The sequence below is a fragment of the Carex rostrata genome, chromosome 24 (assembly GCF_964058835.1).
Source record: "Carex rostrata chromosome 24, lpCarRost1.2, whole genome shotgun sequence".
In the NCBI taxonomy this organism is placed as follows: domain Eukaryota; kingdom Viridiplantae; phylum Streptophyta; class Magnoliopsida; order Poales; family Cyperaceae; genus Carex; species Carex rostrata.
Genome location: NC_135941.1, coordinates 4,880,498 through 4,898,375, shown reverse-complemented (window position 1 = coordinate 4,898,375; position 17,878 = coordinate 4,880,498). Strand labels below are relative to the sequence as shown.

General features: G+C 33.5%; 3 protein-coding genes across 3 annotated transcripts; 2 read left to right on the top strand and 1 right to left on the bottom strand.

Moving 5' to 3' along the window:
• The first annotated feature begins 2,863 nt into the window (after positions 1-2,863).
• LOC144575519 (RAF-like serine/threonine-protein kinase 24) lies at positions 2,864-4,369 on the top strand. The gene is made up of 2 exons (XM_078325686.1): positions 2,864-3,133; positions 3,347-4,369. Exons 1-2 carry the CDS (start codon positions 2,935-2,937, stop codon positions 4,267-4,269), a joined length of 1,122 nt encoding a protein of 373 aa, XP_078181812.1. The 5' UTR covers positions 2,864-2,934; the 3' UTR covers positions 4,270-4,369.
• Positions 4,370-6,821: 2,452 nt separating this feature from the next.
• On the bottom strand, positions 6,822-8,252 carry LOC144575800 (uncharacterized). The gene is made up of 2 exons (XM_078326046.1): positions 7,604-8,252; positions 6,822-6,902 (listed from the first exon to the last, which is right to left on the bottom strand). Exons 1-2 carry the CDS (start codon positions 8,246-8,248, stop codon positions 6,822-6,824), a joined length of 726 nt encoding a protein of 241 aa, XP_078182172.1. The 5' UTR covers positions 8,249-8,252.
• A 3,462-nt stretch (positions 8,253-11,714) lies between these two features.
• LOC144575287 (uncharacterized) lies at positions 11,715-12,905 on the top strand. The gene is made up of 2 exons (XM_078325379.1): positions 11,715-12,384; positions 12,731-12,905. The coding sequence occupies exons 1-2, from the start codon at positions 11,740-11,742 to the stop codon at positions 12,812-12,814; spliced, it is 729 nt and encodes a 242-aa protein (XP_078181505.1). The 5' UTR covers positions 11,715-11,739; the 3' UTR covers positions 12,815-12,905.
• The last annotated feature ends 4,973 nt before the right edge of the window (positions 12,906-17,878 follow it).

Genomic DNA, 17,878 nt, shown 5'->3' with positions numbered 1-17,878 from the left:
ACACTATTTTGGTATTTTCTAAATTATTCTACACCATTTTGGTATTTTCTAAATTATTCGGGACTATTTTGGTATTTTTAAAATTATTCTACACCATTTCGGTATTTTCTAAACAATTCTATACTATTTCGGTATTTTTTAAATTATTCTACACTATTTTGGTATTTTCTAAATTATTCTACACTATTTTGATATTTTCTATATTATTTGGACATTATTTTAAACCATTTAAAATAAAATAAATAAAAAATTACCTTAATAGTGAAGAGGAGAGGATGGGACGGGGTAAAAGGGGTGGCCGGGTGGGGGTCTTATGTAGGGCATGCTATTTCCGGAAAATTTTTTTCCGGATTTAGCTTATGTTTCCGGAAATTTTTTTCCCGGATTTAGAGGTTATTTCCGGAATTTTTTTTTCCGGATTTAGAGGTTATTTCCGGAAATTTTTTTTCCGGATTGGGTATTTTTGGAGAAAAACAGCTGAGTTGGATATTTTTTTTAAATTTAATATTAAATTTGGATATTAATAAAAAATTCGGGAGAAAATAACATAGATCACATCTAACAGTTTTATTTTGACATTTAAGTTTTAAATTTTGAGTTATTAAAGTTTTTAAAAATAGAGATATGATGGAGGCACAAAAAATGAAAGCATTTGAAACCTCCTCTTGATAAAAAGAGAAGTTTAAAGGATCTTTTTCACGTAGAGAAAAGTATTATTAGTCAACCAACTTAGTTGATATTTAGAGATAATTTATGTATATTGTACTCTACATTTTAATGCTAAATGGTCAAGCTATTATTTTTTTCTACCAATTTAGAAGTAGCTAAAATCATTAAAAAATTAGAAATATAACTATATATCTATAAGACACAATATTTTTGGAAATATAGAATTCACGGAAGAAGAAAGAATTTTTTATTTTCTAATGAAAAGAACTTTCCTTAAATAAGTTCTATTATTGAGAGAGATGAAGTTGATCCTTTAATTAAGCAATCCATTTAAAGAGCAAGGGTAAATTGAGTATTTAGAAACAAAAAATTCTCTCAGCTCTCAAAATTAAAATTATTGCTCTTAATATAGCACTCCCCTAGTATATATCGCAGAAAATCCGAATTGGTCCAATAAAATATTCGAGGTAAATGTCTGTTATTCGACTAAAATTAGAAAGCATTAACTAACCGCCGTGTCGCCTCAAAATTAACCTATTTGTCAAAAGTGAATGCATTAGTGTGTGTCCCTGGATTGTGGGACCCACTCGTTACCCCCACCTTGTTGGAGAAGAGGCGCCTCTTTCAAAACCAAAAAATCCCCCAATCCCTTCTTTCAAAATGTTAATCCATACTTGTTTCGTTTATTCAAGACAATAGCAAATCAGAAATACTTGCTTCGGAGTACCAGTAGACTCATCGAGAGAGGTGATGGTTTATCATCTTTTTATTTTATTATTTTGTCTTTAGTTATGTTTTCTTCAAGAAATATATATATTCCGTTGTTAAAAAAGTGAACTGACTTCATCGATCATTTCTAATTTTACATTTACCGATTGGTTAGAATTACGTGATTAATTGCTGCATATTTTTTTACTCTGGACGAATTTCTCTTAATTTACGATAATCGACCATAATATATAGATCCCTTCATCCATGTTGATTTCCTAATTTCAGACAAGACGAAAAATTGCACCTTCTGGAACCTTCCTTAGTATTTGGGGGAATGGGAACTATTTTTAATATTTTCAAGAAACTTTTTTTTTTTTTTTTTGGAGAAAGAAGTAAGGGTTATGCTATCATTTGATTAGATGGTTGAAAGGTTACACGAGTGATATATATACCTAAGTAAAAATACAAGCAAACAAAAGTAAGCTTAATACAGTTGAGCCTATAAAAAGTAGCAGAAAGAATAAATGAAGAGAGCAAAAGAAAAGCAAGATGAAGAAAACCCTAAGAAAGAAGAAAAATATGTTTCTGTAGTTTCAAAACCAATGTTGCTTTATCCTCGATGCACCCTCGAGCTCAATCTCCATTTCGCCTGAATCTGTCATTGTTGAACCCGTTAAAAAGTCTCTCTGTCCATACAATGAACTGTGCTATCAATAGGATCGCCTTTAATTTCTTCGTTGTTGTATTACCGGGTATGAATCAAATAAGTGGGATGTGGTTTCCATTTTAGATTTACACATGACACATCGGTTTACCATGGTCCAGCCCCTTCTAACCAAATTATCAATCGTGAAGATTCTGTTCAAGTTCAAATGGCTTACAAGCCATGCAAATGCCTGCGTTCTCAGGAGCACTCTGATTTTTCTAGATTTTATGTATTTTAGTATGTATTATTGGCCCATTTTAGATGGCTGAATAAGCTGTTTTAAGTTTTAATAAAATGCAGCTTTAGTTACTCGTCACCAAACTTCAGCCTCTTCTTATTCTAATTAACAAGCAAAATCAATTTGTTTGTTGCAATGATAACACCGTGATGGCATCACACAGTGAAAAATGCAACCTCAAGATATCGCAACATTCGACCAATTATCTGTAAAGAAGAGCGTTTCATACTTGCAATCTTTTTGTTACTAATTGAAAACTAATTCACCAATTGAACTCTGCATTTGAGGTGCTGTAATCTTGTAATAATATGCAAACAGCCAATTATGAAAATTTCTTGACTTACTTCGTTAGCAACCATTAATTAACTAATATACAAATCTTACCTCTTTTCTATTCAAGAAATATTTAGCAGAGCAACCATTAGCTTTGGAAATATAGAAATGATATATTGTAGTAATCATAAGCTTTACCTTTGATATGAATTAATATCGATAACACAGGTTAGGAAAACCTGAAGGTTAAATGGTCTGCTTGAGGCTGAGAGGGCGAAAAGGGAGGAGCAACCGGGGTCCCACTACAACCCTCCAGCAACGGCATTGGCTACCTGACATGGCCACAATTAACCAAAATGGCCCTGTCATTTCATCATCTGTGGTGAAAACTGAAATGGTCACTGGTGCCGACAAGCGTGTCAAGTTCTTGTGCAGTTATGGAGGAAAAATATTGCTGCATCCTTCTGACGGTCAGCTGAAATATGTCGGTGGCGAGACCCGTGTTGTTTGTGTGCCAAGATCTATCTCCTTTTTAGGTATCTTTAACTTACTCATAAATGGTTGTAGATCATACCTGTATGATATAATGCCGTATATCAGTCCTAATTAAAGCTTCATTTCCTATATGACTAGTTAACTTTTATTTTATACCGTATTTCTTGTAGCATTAATTGTACAAGCTTTGATTTTAATGATAAGATTATACTTGTATCTTACTTGGCCTTTCCTTTGATATTTTCCTTCTATAGATTTAAACAAGAAGATAGAGGATTCATTTAAGGTACGACAAATTGTGATCAAGTATCGTATCATGAGCGAAGACCTAGACACGCTGGTGTCAATCAGATGCAATGATGACATGGTACATATGTTGGATGAGTATGACCGGCTCATGTCCCTCGGTTCATCTGCCACCTCATCTCCTCGCTTCATTCGTCTATTTCTCTTTTGTTCCCCCAAATCCCTTTCTTTGAATAGACCCCACAATTACCTAGATGCCATCAATGGTCAGCAGATGGACCCCAAACCAACTGAGCACCATGTGGAGTTGCCAGGAACAGGCCGTGCAGTATCAAGCCAGCACCAAAAACCATTTCAACGCGTGTGGAGCACGCCGAATTTGCGCGGAGCCCACCAGGAAGGAGGGGATGTGGCAGGGCCTTCTAGTCAGATGCAATGCGGGCAGGTGTATTGGAATCCTGCACAATTAATGGGACACTTGCACCAACAAGCATGTGGAAGGTGTGAAACATGCAGGTGCGGAAGTGCGTGTGGCTACCCTCTGCCAATCTCAGTCGAACGACCTCCAATTAGAGTTCCTAGTTATCAGAATTTGAATCTTGCTTGTCAGACAGGCTCGGTCGTGAGTGACCGAGGTAGGTCAAATCTGGCGCACAGCCCAAGAACCATTGGTAATGGCATGCAAAATCCAATGCACAATAATCTAATACACATGCATAAGCCAATGCACATTAACCTGATACCCAACAGTAGCAGTGAGCAAAGCCTTGCATCAAGTTGTGCTGGTACATTTGGTTCAGTAGGGAGTATGTGTGACAAGCAAGTGACACTGGAGGTGGGGTCAACTGTTATGTTCAACAGCCAAGGAGTGGGACCGGGACACCAGTGGGGAGATGGTCAAGGGCAAGTACCCGTCTCAGAGGGTTTTTGAATCTGAGCAATAATTGGTTTTGTCTTGATATTTTATGAGAGGAAACCTAAAAGAAAAAATATTATAAGAGAGGTAAGTACCTAAATTAAGTATTAATTTTATAATAAAAAAATAATACTTTAACAGGGATATCTCTTGTTTGTGACAAACAATTTGTCATATGTTTCATTTAGTGAGATTGTCTCAAAATGGTAAACTTTCTATGATTTTCTTATATCACTGTCCGGTTCTTTGTCTTTGTTAATTCTTTTCACTTCAAATTTCTGAGGGCAAACTAAACAGGGCAAAGATTGATGATATGTGAAGAGGCATGGTATGGTAGAAATCAAGTCGAATCATACAAGAAACATAGGAAGTTATGTAAATATATTTTATGATTTCACAAAATGAATATAGAGATACAACCATGTTTCGATCAACTGAATCTTAACCGTGCCATTTATAAGGTTAAGCTTGAACTTTTCTTATTTATGAAATTAAATTATAAACAAAGTTAGGATTATAAAAAGTACAGGACTAACTAATTGAAAGATAGTGATGCTTAATGCTAATTAAACGACACAAAATACTTGGTCACTATAGACTTGTAGTATGCATGGAAGCAATAGCCATGCACAATTTTCTGTATAATTTGAAAATCTCACATATGTATCATACAACTTGGGTACAGCATTTGAAAATTTGAATATAAATAAGACATTCATATTAGCAGAATTTGATTATTTTTATTTTATTTGACAAGTATAAAATCAGACAAGCATTTGCATATACTGTGATTTATTCACACAAGCTTTCAATAGATGATAATGCTTTAGTCAATTGTATTAGGTGCGATTCTAGTGCATTATAGGAGAAGTTAAACTAACCTTGGGTATTAATTAATTTGTTTTCTGCCTCAATTATATTTCCTCATGTTAAATAAAAATTTTGATGCCACTAAACGGAAGATGCGTTTTATTTATTTTTAAATACTGACAGTGACTATCAGGGGTTTACAACAAACAACAAATAAATAATAACATCTACTGCAAGGGTATAAATTATCCAAGCAGGGCCTATTTGAATAAGATCAACAAAATTTCCTCCACAGCTTTGATTCTTTGATGGATTGATGAGCTATCCAGTGGGGGTCTGCCTCAATGCCGTCAAAATTTTTCCTATTTCGACTGCGCCAAATGAACCAGCAAACTGCAAAGAACAAAATTCCCCATTGCATTCTAGGGATTCTTCTCTCACATGCCCTTCCCGAGTTAGATATAACCGCTTGAACTATATCTCTGGTATGTAATAAATTGAAGCCTAGCATCGAACTCAATAATCTCCATACCTGCCTCGCATGACTGCACTAGAAAAAGAGGTGCTGCGCAGTTTCAAGTGGACACTGATGGCATACCTCACATTGTGTATCACAATGCAAACCTCTGTGTATCATTACATCATGAGTTAACAGCCTTCCATGCAAGAGTAGGTAACCAAAGACACAAACCGTAGGCGGGATTTTTAGGTGCCAAATGAATCGGAATTCCCATTTCGTTGTACCAGCAGCTATGACAGTCTTATAAAAGGAATTGGCTGTGTATTCATTGTCATTAGTCCACATCCATTGAATTTGGTCATGTACCTGACCCGGTACCGGTACTGGTTGTACCTGGGTAATACCAGTACGGGTTGCCATTTGAAGAGAGAGTTTCCTAGTTGTACTGTCAGGTGTAGTTTGCGAAGCCTTAGTCGGGGAAGATGCGTTTTATGTGCTGCATTTTTCACTACCCAGATTTGTGATTTTTCTTTTTTTGTGAATATGCATAAACTATAGGAGAAACTGAGGCTTTGAGCAGTATTAGAAAGGAGAAAAAGGGATTGCATTCAATTTCTTACTATTCTTTCATGAGAAGAAGCTCCAGTTAATACTTTGTTTATAGTCTAGATTAGCTGTACTTTTCCATTTACAGTACATGCATTTTTCATGAGAAGAAGCTCCAGTTTTTCTATTAAGAAGAATTTAGATCCAGTGAAGTACCTCACTTGGTTCTGAATCAAGAAACAATGTTATTTTGGACTTTTACCTTTAGATTGGAACTGAGACCAACTTGGGCTACTCTGTTCTCTTCACTTACATATTAACATACGACCATGGGTTTACTGGTAGCCATGTAACTAGAAAAAGTTCACTTGCTAAAATTGAAAAGTAAAAGGAGGGCACTCTTCAAAATGAAAAGTAAATAATATTTCACTAAAATGACGGTACTTCTTATTTATGGGTTCAATTGTAATCATTTATGAAGGTGAAATATATTGGGAATTTTTATTTAGGTTCTTAAAGGGACAAAAGTTAAGCCCAATATAATCAAAACAATACGTCTGATATATTCGTAATCAGAAACTTATAAGAAAGAACATCACATTAACATATAATATTTACAAAAGATGTTCATGTATAGATAAGCATCATCATACACAACCATATATGGATACTAACAGACAGCTAGGCAAAACAGAAGATCATTTGTCTTACAAAATGAACAGCATACATATGCATATATGCTTTAAATTGCTTAAGCCCTCCTCTTCTTCGTCAGAAAAACATCAGTCAACACATTGTTCGACTGCAGGGAAGCTTTAAGTAGCTCTAAACCCTAGTTAGATAAATAAAGGAAAACCATAATTTGTGATTGATAAAGCATTTGCAGGTAACGGGAAATGGTGAAAATGGCTGTAAGATACATTAGCAAAGGATTTAATTAAATAGAACTGAATTTTGGTATAGTCGGTGTTTATATATAAATTGTATGGGTATAAGCATATCTAATTAAGGTGAATTTGATTGATGTTTGGCGCCCCAGATCCAGCATGTAACAGGAGGGGCAGTCGCTCCCACTAAATTTTGAGTTTTAATGGTGATCTATTGGTAACATTCGACTTTGTTCCCTGAAAATTTTTTGCTCCCCTCTGAATATATGTTTGATTTGTAATTTGAATTAAATTTAGTATTAAAATCAAAATAAATTTTTTAAATTATGATTGGTAATTGATACTTAGAATTTTAATCTTATAAGTTAAAGCATTAGAAATTACAAGTCAGAGCATTACAAAATATTAATCAAAGCATTGTTTTCTTAAATTCCATTAGCTATTTAAATCTGATTCGATATTTTTTTGCCCATTGACAAAAATCTGGATCCGCTCCTGTTTGGCACTTACGGGATGGGTATGTGATTTGTACCAGTTAGAGTAAATGGTTAATAAATAATAAATGAATCATAAATTGCTTTACAAATTTGATAATCTAAATCATGCAAACAAACTATTCTTTGCGAGTGAGCATGCACAAATATACCTCTGGGAGGCCGAGGCCGACGGTTTTTTCTTGAAGAGTGCTGAGGTCCTTGATGCCGAACCTGTTGAGCAGAGTAATACTCGATATGGTCGACATCGGCATTACCGACAGATCATCCATAACAGTGTATGCGACATCGCCCTTCACAAAACCCTTCTCCCCTTTATCCTCCTCCCGCTTAATAGTCGGCCCCGCAACGAACTCAACTAGCTTGATCATCCCCTTTAAGCATACCGGGCAAGTGGTCCCATATGCATCAGTGACACAGTTATAGAATGTGAGGGATGGACCATTATCCGGGCACGTATAGTACTTATTTATTTTGTCACAACTGGATGCAGCATCAGTTCCCGAGAGAAGCAAGGAATTGGTTGAGACAGCAGTTGAAGTGGTGGGGTTGAGGAGGTGTGATTTGGTTTGGGTGGAGAGGAGATAGGTGTTGTCGAGTTGCTCCAGGCTGCCGTATGTTGCGCCTAGGCAACCAGTCATGGATTCCTTGGTTATTAGTTTAATAACTGATCCGATCGGCATGGCTAAGAGGCTGAAGAGGAAATCGACGACATCCTTACCGGTCTCGGCAAATAGTACCTTCTGAGATTCCTTCTCGATCAGAAGCTTCAGTTTAAGTTTGCTGTTACTGGCCATGGTCGTATATTATTAATATTTGTTGTTTTTTTACCGTAGCAGTAAAATGAATATAACTGAGAGAATTCACTCGTTGACGCGTTGCAGTCAACAGTTACGCGTGGCTATATATCCTGTGCTGTGCCTGTGATATGATGTGATGGATGCTGGATGCGGTGCTATTTATCTCTCAAAATTTGTTTGAGATTACGATGCGGTCAACTCAAAAGTCATTCCTTAAGTTGAACTGGAATATCGGCGGTCCGATGCAATTTGCTCTGAATCATCTGATGTTCATCCGGAACAGTTCAATTTGTAACAAAATTCGTGCGGATAACTTATCGTATTAGGCTATATATATATGTTTGGATGACATAAAAATATATAGAGGCTATTCCAAATAATAGCAATGTGTATCCAAATTAAATATAAACTCGATTTAATTCTATTTATGTTATCAAACGGACCCCTGAGGCCCTGACGCTTGGGTGCAAATTTTAACAGGTCCAATTTTAATTGCTGCAGGGCGGAGGTGAGAGAAACTTTTTTTTTTTTTTGAAAGCTTGACAGAAGCTGTCAAGTGTGAGAGAAACTTTTTTTTATGGACTATATTATCCTCTTTCCGAAAAGAAAATTAATAAAGCTGTAAAATTGTAATTAAATTAAGGAAGAGACTGGTCGATGGAAATAAAGGAAATAAATGCTGAAATTAATAATTAAGTAGATATATGCCAATTATTATTGTTGACATATTAGTAGATATTGTTATTTCTTCTATTCCATTTCTTTAATTATTTTTGCCTTTCAGAATTCTACTTAACAAAGATAATTCAATGTGTTTTATTACTTTTGTTTTTTCAAACAATTTTAAATTATTACGGAAGTTTTACTTTTATTAAAAAAATTATTACGGAAGTTTTACTTTTATTTACTATATTTTTGCAAATTCAAAATTACAGCAAAAGTATAATTGCAATAAAAAAAGTATTCAGGCATAGTAATATAAAAAAAATATTAATTTTTTTAAAAACTTTAGTAATTGTTAAATTTAGTATATTCAAGTTGTTTCGACCTCATGTTTGAATAGAATTGCCGACTCATCAATATCCATCTACTAGAAGATATATAATTAAAAAAATATTTGATGATGGTAAGCATAAAAACATTGGCAATGTAATTTTTAATCATTTTATTTGATTATTACAAAAATAAATACAAAATTATACTGGCAAAAGTATGAGTGTAATAATAAGATATGCAGTTCTATTGTTGAGATTTGAAGAGCCAGTCTACTTATTTGTACTGATATAGAATCTGATGATGATAAGCACTTTGTGGTACACTGGTACAAGTATGGCTGATTCAAAAATTATATATTTGAAAAGTCATTCTACTAGTATGCTTATCCTTTATCTATATATACTGATACGAACATGGTTGATTTATACATTATTATATTTGGGCTTTAGTGACTTCGGCATGTTGAAACAATAGTATAAATGCATTTATGAACAGTATGAATGAATGCCCCAATTTCGTTTATTTTTCTGATTTTTATCCTCACTAACATACATCTCCTTGGAATTTTGATGTTTGTATTTGCACCTGGTGATAAGTAGGGGTGTCGATGATACCCCCTTATCAATTTACTTGATTTGTACCATAGTCAATCCAAATAAGGGTTTTTTCATTTTCTCGAGTATGAATATAGGGCAAGAAAATGTTTTCGTTAGCTTATCAAATTAAAAAGGTTTGGAACATAGGAGCAAAGTCTTAAAAAAACTTATCTTAGTACGTGAATAAAAAACAATTACTGGAACGTAGTTGTCGGAATAATGAAAAAAAAAAAATACTTCAAAACATAAAAAAAATACATGAAACATAAAAAAAACAATCTATGCTACGGTAACAACATTAATTAACTACGCCTTTTGCATAATACTTTTTCTAATTTGGAAGGTTTGGAACAGTCTTAAGCCTTGTTAGTTTTCTATTCTGAGAGAGGACAATATGGTCCCAAAACAAAAAATTCTCTCACCTCAGCCTTGCAGCAATTAAAAATTGACCTGTTAAAATCGGCACCCGCTTACGCTTAAACAGTTAAATTAGTTTAAGTTCATACAAGTCAAGGCATCCTGCCCACTGCTGCATATTCTGTGATTTATTCGCACAAGTGTTCCTTTTCTCTTCCCCCCCCACACACACACACAAAACTTTCAATAAACGAATTTCACGTATATCCCTCGAAAACTTCAAAATTACATATTTTCCTCTCTAAACTTTAAAATTACGTATTTCCTCCCTCTAAACTTCAAAAACTCACGAATTTACTCATTTTATTGTCTTTTATATTAAAATTCATTCTAAATTTATAAAATATCCATTGTACCCTTTATTAAAAACATAAAACGCCTATTGGACTCAAATTTGAATATGAAAAGTTCATCTACCATCCGATCCGTGTGTATCGCATTAAGATCTGTCCGTGTTTCTTCAATATACGTGCATGTTCGCTTCAAGATTCATGCTAATCTAGAGCACACATATCTTAAAGCAATTCTGATCCGCGCGCATCGGATTAAGATATCTGCACATCGTTTCAAGAGGTATTTTATGTATTACCTAGAAGTGACTTTTAAACCACGATCAATAACTCAAATTCAAAGCATATTTATTTTTTGCCAATAACACATAAAGAAATATATTAATTTTTTTTACAGCCGTGAAAAATCCGACCTGAAAAATATTGATCCGGGTTATTTGTCGCAGTTTTTCTAATAAATCAAATTATATTATATTCTATCTATTTTCAAAGAAATATATTAAACATTTCTAATATTTCAATATAAAAAATAGATAAATTATAAAATTTTCTGTTTTGTAAATAAAAAACCGGTGAGATTCTCCCCGGTTTATTTTCTTGAAACTGGCAAGAATCTCACCAGTCTCAATTATGGAACCGGTGAAAAATTAACCAAAAAGAAGTTAAAAAACCGATAAAATTTTGATCAATTTGGACAATTTTCAAAATCCTACATAAAAGTAGATAGAATTTTAAATTTATTAATATTTTTGAATATTAATAAAAAATTCAGTAGTTTGAATACACATTGCTATTATTCGGAATAGTCTTCTTGTGTCATTCAAACATGGCCTAATACGTTAAGTTGTCCGCACGAATTTTGTTACAAATTGAACTGTTCCGGCTGAACATCAGATGATTCAGAGCAAATTGCATCGGACCGCCGCTATTCGATCCAGTTCAACTTAAGGAATAACTTTTGAGTTGACCGCATCGATCGTAATCTCAAACAAATTTTGAGAGATAAATAGCACCGCATCCAGCATCCATCACATTATATCACAGGCACAGCACAGGATATATAGCCACGCGTCAACGAGTGGATTCTCTCAGTTAGTGACTAACAAAATATAGACACTGTAACACGACACTCTTCACATTCATTTTACTGCTACGGTAAAAAAGCAACAAATATTAATAATATACGACCATGGCAAGTAACAACAAACTTAAACTGAAGCTTCTGATCGAGAAGAAATCTCAGAAGGTACTATTTGCCGAGACCGGTAAGGATGTCGTCGATTTTCTCTTCAGCCTCTTGGCCATGCCGATCGGAACAGTTATTAAACTAATAACCAAGGAATCCATGACTGGTTGCCTAGGCGCAACATACGGCAGCCTGGAGCAACTCGACAACACCTTTCTCCTCTCCAACCAAACCAAATCACACCTTCTCAACCCCACCACTTCAACTGCTGTCTCAACCAATTCCTTGCTTCTCTCAGCATCTGATGATGCATCCAGTGGTGGCAAAATAAATAAGTACTATACATGCCCGGGTAATGGTTCATCCCTCGAATTCCATAACTGTGTCACTGATGCATATGGGGCCGCTTGCCTGGTATGCCTAAAGGGGATGATCAAGCAAGTCGAGTTTGTGGCGAGGCCGACTGTTAATCGAGAGGAGGATAAAGGGGAGAGGGGTTTTGTGAAGGGCGTTGTCACGTACACCGTTATGGATGATCTATCGGTAATGCCGATGTCGACCATATCGAGTATTACTCTGTTCAACAGGTTCGGCATCAAGGACCTCAGCACTCTTCAAGAAAAAACTGTCGGCCTCGGCCTCCCAGAGGTATATTTGTGCGCGCTCACTCGTGAAGAATAGTTTGTTTGCATGATTTAGATTATCAAATTTGTAAAGCAATTTATGATTCATTTATTATTTATTAACCATTTACGCTAACTGGTTCAAATCACATGCCCATTCCGTAAGCGCCAAACATCAATCAAATTCATCAAAGAACCTTAATTAAATATTTTTTAACAAACTTATACCCATATTTACAATTCATGTATAAATACCGACTATATCAAAATTCAGTTCTATTTAAATCATTTGCTAATGTATTTATAGCCATTTCACCATTTCCCGTTACCTGCAAATGCTCATTATGGTTTTCCTTTATATATCTAACTAGGGTTTAGAGCTACTTAAAGCTTCCCTGCAGTCGAACAATGTGTTGACTGATGTTTTTCTGACGAAGGAGGAGGTGAGGGCTTAAGCAAAACATACATATGTATGCTGTTCGTTTTGTAAGACTAATCTTGTGTTTTGTCTAGCTGTCTTTTAGTATCCATATATGGTTTTGTGTATGATGATGCTTATATATATATATATATATACTAGTATCATACCCGTTGCAACGCACGAAGACATATTATAAGAAAAAAAAATATCAATGAAAATAATAATTATTCAAAAATTAAGACACATGTTAATAGAAATTTATATGATTCTGTATTTTTAATTAACTTTAATCGTGATCTCTGATAACAATTTGATAATGTGATGATTCTTTATTTTTAAGTACCAACGATATCAAATAATAGATCGATTCGAATTTAATATCAAATATCGTACAACAATTCAATATCGACATATAATATGATATCAAAAAATATAAATAAAAAGTGTTATCATGTATGTATAGGATATATGGGCGCACACACACACATATTATAAGAGAAATATATATTCACACACGTTCCAATTTATATTCTTTTTTGTTTTCAATTTAAAATACACACACACACATTGATATATTATATATTGGAAATATATTCTAAATTGCCGAGAACAATATATATAGAAACAAAGAAAGAGAAATAAGGAAATAAAAAAATAATTTGATTTCCATTGTGATCCGTATAGATACAAAAAAAGTAAGGAAACAAATAAATAAATAAAATGGAAGGTGGAGTCTTCTTAATAGAAGATGAGAAATATGGAAACAAATAAATAAGGAAACAGATAAATATATCGCTAAATTTCAGAGTTTGTTCAATTTTAATTGTAACGTATTGTGTAGCAGCACATGTGATGGGTATGTTTTTAACTAAATTTAGACTTCTATACATAAAATAGATACATTTAATCAAAAGAAGACAAATTATGTAATTGAAGGGTTGAGATCAAATCCGAAGTTTCATCTTTCAATTGTAGCCGTTGGCGGATCGGACACCCAATGTGCTTAATAATATAATAGAGATATATAGAAAAAGGTTTTAATCCACGGTCTTTTGTCCACATTTTTTCCACAGCCTTATCTAACTGTCACTTAAACCTCTAATTTAACCGTCAAATTCCTAAATCAGTTATAGCGACTTTCTTCAAGGTCTCATCCCCCAAACTTTCCCCCGTCAACCAACCAACCCAGTCAAGTGGAGTTCGTCTTTTCTCTTTCTCCGATTGGAAAAAAAGAATAACTCCGCTCTATTCTCCCTCTCTCTCTCTCTCTCTCACCCCTCTCGGCAGAGGCGATGCCTCCTCCCGCTCCTGTCCTCCCTTCTCCTTTCGACTCTCTCGTTATCCCCTTATTCGATCCAGATCTTCGCGACACAGCCTATGACACATCCGGGTGTCAGACCTCAATCGGCTCCCATCTGCTCACGCACAATCGACAATCTGAGCGTTCCATGTCAGGATCACGGTCCCTCTTCTCTGACTCGTCAGCATCTGCTCTGTCCAGCTATCCCTTCTTAGTTCTTACAACAGTCGCTCACCTTAGCGGCGGCTTGCAAGATGAAGAAGGCGTTGGTGTTGAAGTCCATGAGCGACAAAGGAAGGGACGGGAATAAGACTTCCATCAAGAAAGCGGCTATCAGTGTCATTGGGAGCACATAGATATCCAGATGCAGATGATTCATACCAGTCAGTTCAGGTACCTTACCACTAATTGCGAAGTTCAGACTTCGATGATTTAACATTCCAAGTTCTTGAACGAGGTAAATAGCTCTTATCACTTCATCTAGTAATGTTTTACCTGCTATATACTTAAGTATATACATAGCTGTCATTTCAGGTACAGTGCTAGTATATACAGCTAATTGCATAGTTAAGGTTTATTTGATGCTTTAATATTCATGCTCCAATGAGAAAAATGAAAATACTGGTATTTATGTTTTGGTTTGATATATGATTGGAACTAAACCAGTTGCATTAATTAATTTGTCCTTTTGTGTAAAATCAAAACAAGGAGTATAAGTAATATCGGATCTCACATTATTTCAAAGTTACATAGATCGGTTTTTTCGTAATGTCGTCGATTTGAATTTTTTAATTTAAGAACTTACAAGATTCGATATTTTGTTTTACAGTTTTGGATTTTACTTTTGAAAGAAGAATACGACGAATTATCTCTGATCTTCATCATTTGCGATTAAGATTGAAGAGCAGCGGCGAAATTTAAATTGAGTGAGTTATTTACGGATTTAAATTTTCAGAATGCATGTAATCAGTTTACAGGTTCTATACATCATTTTACAGGATCTGTCAGTTAGGTTTCAAATTTCTATAGAGTATTTTTTAGGATATGTTTCATACTTTACAAGATATATCATATATTTTACAAGAGTTATGCATTGTATTACTTTTATTTATTTTACTGGATATGTTTAACAGTTTCATAGAATATATATGCAATATTTACATAATATAGTTAATATTTTTACTGATTTAAATTTTCAGAATTTTTCTAATAGATTTATAGGATCTATACAGTATTTTACATAATATATGAATCAAGTTTAAAGATTATGTAGAGTATTTTACATGATATAGTTCACAGTTTTACATGATATATGCACAATTTTATAATATCTATTATTATTGATGTTTACAGGTTTACATGTTTACAATATATAGTTCACAATTTTATTGGATATAGTTTACAATTTAAAGGATATGTAGAGTATTTTACAAGATATAGTTCAGAGTATTACAGTACCTACATGATATGCAATATTTTATAAGTTATAGATGTTTACAACATATATGCAATATTACATGATTTATTTAACAATTTTACTGATTTAAATTTTCAGTATTTTTCTAATAGATTTACAGGATCTATACAATATTTTACAGAATATATGAATAAGGTTTAAAGGTTATGTAGATTATTTTATCGAATATAGTTCACAGTTTTACATGATATATGCATTATTTTACAGTATATATTATTATTGATGTTTAAAAGTTCACAGTATGTAGTTCAAAATTTTATATGATATAGTTTATAGTTTTACATGATATGTTGAGTGTTTTACAGGATATAGTTCACAGTTTTATAACCTTATTTGTTTTTGTTTTTTTTGCAGGATGATATTTCTAAAGAGCACATTATTGTATTGATGATGCTTTTAACTCATCCAAACAATACTAAACAAATGGTTATGAAGTAAAAGTTTTTGTATGTTGAATAGTATGCTTGTGTGAAATGTATGAATTTGTGTTTAGAATATTATTGTTTATTTTTGCTACTGTTAACAATGATGTTTTCAATAGTGACAGTTTATGCTTGTGAACAGTTACTAATGTTTAACAATGTGGTTGTGAATAGTTGATATATTGATGTTTTATAGTTTGTATCTGTTAGTTTTACTGTTTACATCTTTTAAATTTGTGGTATTGAAGTTTGCAGTGTGTTTATCTCAGTTTTATAGTGTTTTAAGTTTCAGATTTACAGTTTTATAATTTACATCTGTTAGTTTTATAGTTTACATTTGGAAATTTTACAGTATTGAAGTTCTATAGTCTACATCTGTATATTTTACAATATTTGTAGTGTTAATTTACAGGATGTAAATGCATATATAAATATTAATAATTGAATAAAAAAATCATGAATTTTCTTTTCAAAAAAATTAAAATTAATTTTAATTTCGAAAAAAAACTGATTAAAAAAAATTAATTTTACTGAAAAAAATTAATTTTGATGCAAAAAAAATAATTTCGCATAATTTACGGGGTTAATTTGAAAAAACTGCAAGTTTGAGAAATGGTTTAGTTTTAAAATGTTCTAGAAGGTTTAAAACTATCATTAAATGTAAGTTAGAGAAGTACACCAAGTAGTTCTGCAGTAAGTACAGTTAGTTTGACAAGTTGTGAAAGTTGCAAGTACACAAAGTGGTCACGTTGGATGTTATAATTTTAAAGTGTGTTTTGTATATGAAACGTTATATGAGATTACTATATAATTGAAATTTTATAGGATTTGCGCAAGTCAAATAATAGTTTTTTTGTGGACAAACTGTGGATAACTAGTTGTGGACAATTAGACGCTTCATATATATATATACATCTTTTGTAAATATTATATGTTAATGTGATGTTCTTTCTTATAAGTTTCTGATTACGAATTTATCAGACATTTGTATTGTATTGTTGTGTATAGCTTTGATTATATTGGGCTTAACTTTTGTAAAGAACCTAAAAGAAAAGGTCCCCAATATACTTCAACTTCATATGAAATATTTTATACTTTTCATTTTGAAGAGTGCCCTCCTTGTACTATTCAATTTTAGCAAGTGAACTTTTTTTAGTTACATGGTTACCATTAAACCGATGGTCGTATATCAATATGCAAGTGAAGAGAACATAGTAGCCCAAGTTGGTCTTCTTATTTGTGTCGAGTAACCTCAGTTCCAATCTAAAGGTAAAAGCCCAAAATTAATAACATTGTTTCTTGAACCAGAAGAAAGTAGCAAACGAAAGCCCGTCTCTCTCTTTTCGTTCAGCACCCAGCACAAGCACAGGGTCTCCTCCTTTTTCTTATGTGCTCTCATTTCTCAACCTTGTTAAATAATATTTTTGAAAGATACTAGAAACCGAACCTTTCGCTTCCAAATCCCAATCTTCATTCCGATTTGCTTCTCATGGAGACCTCTTCCTTGTCTGCTATACGAAGCACAAGCATTTAGTGAGAAATGGAGGTACAAAAGAACAGGACTAGCTAAAAATAATAAAATAGTAGTTCACATATAGCTAAGGTATCATTTTGTGCATGCTGATTACGTGACATAATTCATGTCTTTAGGCCCTTCGGCCCAACAGAGATAAACTATCGTGTTCGATCTCGAATCTAACGGAGCACAAACATTTAGAGAGAAATTACCTCAATTTCTCTCTAAATGCTTGTGCTCCGTTAGATTCGAGATCGAACACGATAGTTTATCTCTGTTGGGCCGAAGGGCCTAAAGTCTCCTTCAATTTTTTAGCCCAGTTTGTGCAGATCCATGGGCCTTAAACTATTCTATTTCCTTTCTATGTAAAACCAGGAAAGAAT